The sequence below is a fragment of the Salvelinus sp. IW2-2015 genome, unplaced genomic scaffold, assembly GCF_002910315.2.
Source record: "Salvelinus sp. IW2-2015 unplaced genomic scaffold, ASM291031v2 Un_scaffold2370, whole genome shotgun sequence".
Lineage (NCBI taxonomy): Eukaryota > Metazoa > Chordata > Actinopteri > Salmoniformes > Salmonidae > Salvelinus > Salvelinus sp. IW2-2015.
The window spans coordinates 127,801-131,529 of record NW_019943694.1 but is presented as its reverse complement, the minus strand read 5'-3'; the positions used below and the strand labels follow the sequence as shown (position 1 = coordinate 131,529).

General features: G+C 43.6%; 1 protein-coding gene across 1 annotated transcript; it reads left to right on the top strand.

Moving 5' to 3' along the window:
- Positions 1–822: 822 nt before the first annotated feature.
- On the top strand, positions 823–2,761 carry LOC112073795 (transcription factor Atoh1-like). The gene has a single exon (XM_024141029.2). The coding sequence runs from the start codon at positions 1,110–1,112 to the stop codon at positions 1,911–1,913; it is 804 nt and encodes a 267-aa protein (XP_023996797.1). The 5' UTR covers positions 823–1,109; the 3' UTR covers positions 1,914–2,761.
- The last annotated feature ends 968 nt before the right edge of the window (positions 2,762–3,729 follow it).

Sequence of the window (3,729 nt, the reverse complement as noted above, 5' to 3'; positions counted from 1 at the left end):
ATGGCTGTGGTTATACCTACCAGGCCTGTAGTCAGACATATCTGTTATCAGTGATCCGGGTCGGAGACAGGTGTGTCCATCTCCCTGCCCACCACCTGCCCACTTTTACTACCGCAAATAATCCACAGAGATTGTCCATTTTTACTGTTTATTTATTTTTCAGGTCTCCCTCTATGAGTCTTCTTCTCACTAGCCAATTCCGTTGCTTATCTGCACTAAATTATATTGTTAAGGGATAAGGATGTGGGTAAGTTTTTAACTGATGTTGGCAGCAACACAAACTAGAGGAAGATAAATATTCAGATGCAGTTTGGGGAGATGACAAGGCGAGTACTCCACAACCCGGAGTCGTGTATTGGTTGTACTATTCATATACATAATTCATCTGTTTTTGTAGGTGAAACTGCCAAGATCTCAAAAAGTAGCCCTTAGAAAAAATGTGTATTCGATCAACATAAATTGTTCGTTTTTTTGCACGAGACCAAAAAGTATTTTTTTCTGGAATACAATAAACACAAATACGCTCTAGTCGTGAGAATTAATTCGTTTTTTTTAAGTAAAAATAAAACTTTATTTTCTCCAAGAAAAAAATTWAACTTCTTCAGACAGAATAATAAATTACCTCAGATGACAAGTGAAGCTAAATGTCAATCAACATCACGATTGAGTTACAAAGCACAATAGTTGCAGAAAATAAATGAAGATTGCCCCRAATTGTTTTTCTTTTGTGGGGAAGACGCAACCATTCGCTATTGGCTGTGCGATTCAACCCTGTGTGCCTCCTAGGGCGGGGTTGGTGGAGGGGGATTTAGTACTAAAGGATCGGCCAGGATCCAGAGGTGACAGCCAGGAGATTGTGTCACAAGTGAGTCAACTCTTAGCGCCGTCCTTGGAGTTTGGAGACACATTCGCAGCGCTGTCCAAACCTGGTTTTGGTGGAATTCTTTAGATTTCACCTTTTTTTGGTGGGGGGGGGGCTCTGAATCTCCTCATAATTCTCCAACTAACTCTTACCGCTGTCCTTGAATATTCAAGAGACGTTCCACTGCTGTACAAATATTATTTATAGAGCGAAATAACTCTCCAAAAGCTCTCCAACCGAATCGTGGATGTCTGTAGCGGTTATGGCAGCGAAAACAGAACTGTCCGGCTGGCCAGACTTCTCAGCTGAGGACTTCCCTCTGTTAGAACAGTCGAAACTGGGACATGTCGGATCCAGAACCTGGGTGACATCATCTCCAGGAGGAGGACAGTCTCCATACTCACCCAGAGATACGGGCCATTACGCACACAGTGGCTCCATGGATCTCTCACTGGAGAAACTCATGTCGGTGAGTAAACTAACGGACAATGGTGTCAGGATAGAGATGGACCTGGATACAGTACAGGCGGACCAGGGAGAAGGAGGAAACCGTAAGCAGAAACGCCGGCGCGTCGCGGCTAACGCTCGGGAGAGGCGAAGGATGCACGGGCTGAACAAGGCGTTTGACACGTTGCGGAGCGTGATCCCGTCCAACAATAATAAATTGTCCAAGTACGACACTCTCCAGATGGCTCAGATCTACATCCAGGAGCTTTCGGAGCTGCTCACTGGGGTGGTGAAGCCAGAGGGTCGGGGAGGTTCGGGGAGTGGGTGCAACTCTCCGCTGGGGTCTTTCTCTCCAGAGCCCCGGGAGGGTGGTGGCGGGATGACTGGGATCAGCTCAAGCCTGCAGGACTCCACCTCCCCGCAGCCCCAGAACAGGAGACTGATCGGAGATCAGGAGAACACTGGTCACCTCATCATTCTGTCTGCGCCTAAATCTGATCTAGGATCGGAAAATAAGAGGGTGTCTAACACATCCAACGGGAGTGATGGAGAGTCGTCGCATTACAGTGATTTTGAGGACGGACAGGCCGGCAGACAGTGTTAAATTTAGAGACTGAATGACACAACAGGAACTCTTATAGGAGCCGTTTTAATATGGATTGTTTAATATTTGAAATAAACTGTCTTTGTTTTAGAATACATAATTACGGACACCAAATGGTTTAGATTGAGACGGTCTATGCCTACTCTCCACTACATTTAGTCAAGAACACATTGGTCTCATCTTGCCATATGTATTATATATGGATACCAAGGTTGGGGTCAATTCCATGTTCAATTCCCGTCAGTTCAAGAAGTACACTGAAATTAAAATTAAAATCTCTTCAATGACTTACCAATGGGGAAAAATTGGAATCTGAATGTATCCCAAACCCTGTTGTAGGCCACCTTGAAAAGTTCTGGGTTAGATTGAGATGGTAGTCTAGCCTACATTTTAGACAAGAACACGAATATCCCAGTGAGCAAAAGATGTCCCTTTATAAAAAATAACATTTAAAAAAAGATTGTAGTTATGAAACTGCAGTAAAAGTGCACTCTTTATTTCAATAAGGGTTTGAAAATGAGTATTTTACTCATAGGGACGTTTCATCATGCCATATTTATTTTTAAATATCGACACTGCTAAATAAAAAGAGGTAGCCTACTGTGTGATATTGTAGACTTTATTACGTATTTAAACAAGGCCTTGTTGTATGACTTCTCATGGGGGCTTTCTTTCCTTCCTTGCACTTTATTGACTAAATAAGTCTGGAACATTTGGTTTCAATGTCTGGCTGCATTTATATAAAAAAATGTTTTTTAAACATAACTACTTTGATATTTATGTATTATTTTGGATTCTTGCAATATTCGTTTTTGATGGAATAAATAAAGTTTAGTATTTGGTAGATACATATTTCAAATGTTTTTTTTCCTTCAATTTCTGCAGGATAATTCAGTCTTTGTCTGATTTAATTTCAACAGCTTTAACACTACTATGATACTCTTAGGTCAACTCAATATATGTTGTTTCAATATATTTTTATTTAATGCAAGCGATACATCCATAATATGTCAATGTTGAAGTAGAAAAGCACACTTTACACTTTTGATGTAAATACTGGGGGTATAACAGTCACAAGGTCACAAGTCACCTCCCCGTGTCTTCTAGTTCTCATAGACCTGGTATAACAGTCACTGTCTTTTAGTGACGGTATGCATTAGTATTCACTGCCTCTTGGTGTCACTGTGGGCCAGGGGAAGTAGGCAGGGCTGGGGGGTTGGAACTTTGCCCGATCCTTAGACACAATGTCAGAGAGCTTCTGTTTAAAACTGACAGGGACTCCCAGTGGGGGTGATGGAGCCACCCGAGCCCATCTCTTCTTCCCACTGTAGCTGGGCCTGCAGGTGGGACAGGTTTGGCACAGATCGGGACTGGGTTTGGGATTGAGGCACGGCCCAGTGGTTGGGTCACTAAAGCATAGACACACTTTGAGCTAACCCACATCCTCTCTCTCTCCCTCCCCCTTCTCCTCTGCCCTCCCAATAATACCCCTTCTCAGGTTGTAATAAGGAGACCCCTCTCCCAGCCCTGTACCCAGCCCCAGTTTGTTCAGGTTGACAGTATCCAGGGAGTGGCACCTCTCTTCTTCCTCCTCTTCCTCGTCATAGAGATGCAGGCTGGGGCTGGCAGTGCTTCATTCTCGGGTAGAGGTGGTCTCTATAGTGGCATACAAAGATCAAATCAGAGTTCAGCATTGGCTCAGGCCCCAGAACCACGTTTCAGTAACAGGAGTTTATGATTCGGAGGCTGGTTAAGAGGTTGTTTTCATTGAGTAGAGAGATAGACCGGGAGGTGTTGATAGGACTTTGAAAGAGGA

What these genes read in the sequence shown, in the direction of transcription:
- LOC112073795 (XM_024141029.2), top strand. Translation starts at nt 1,110, where the DNA reads ATGTCTGTAGCGGTTATGGCAGCGAAAACAGAACTGTCCGGCTGGCCA.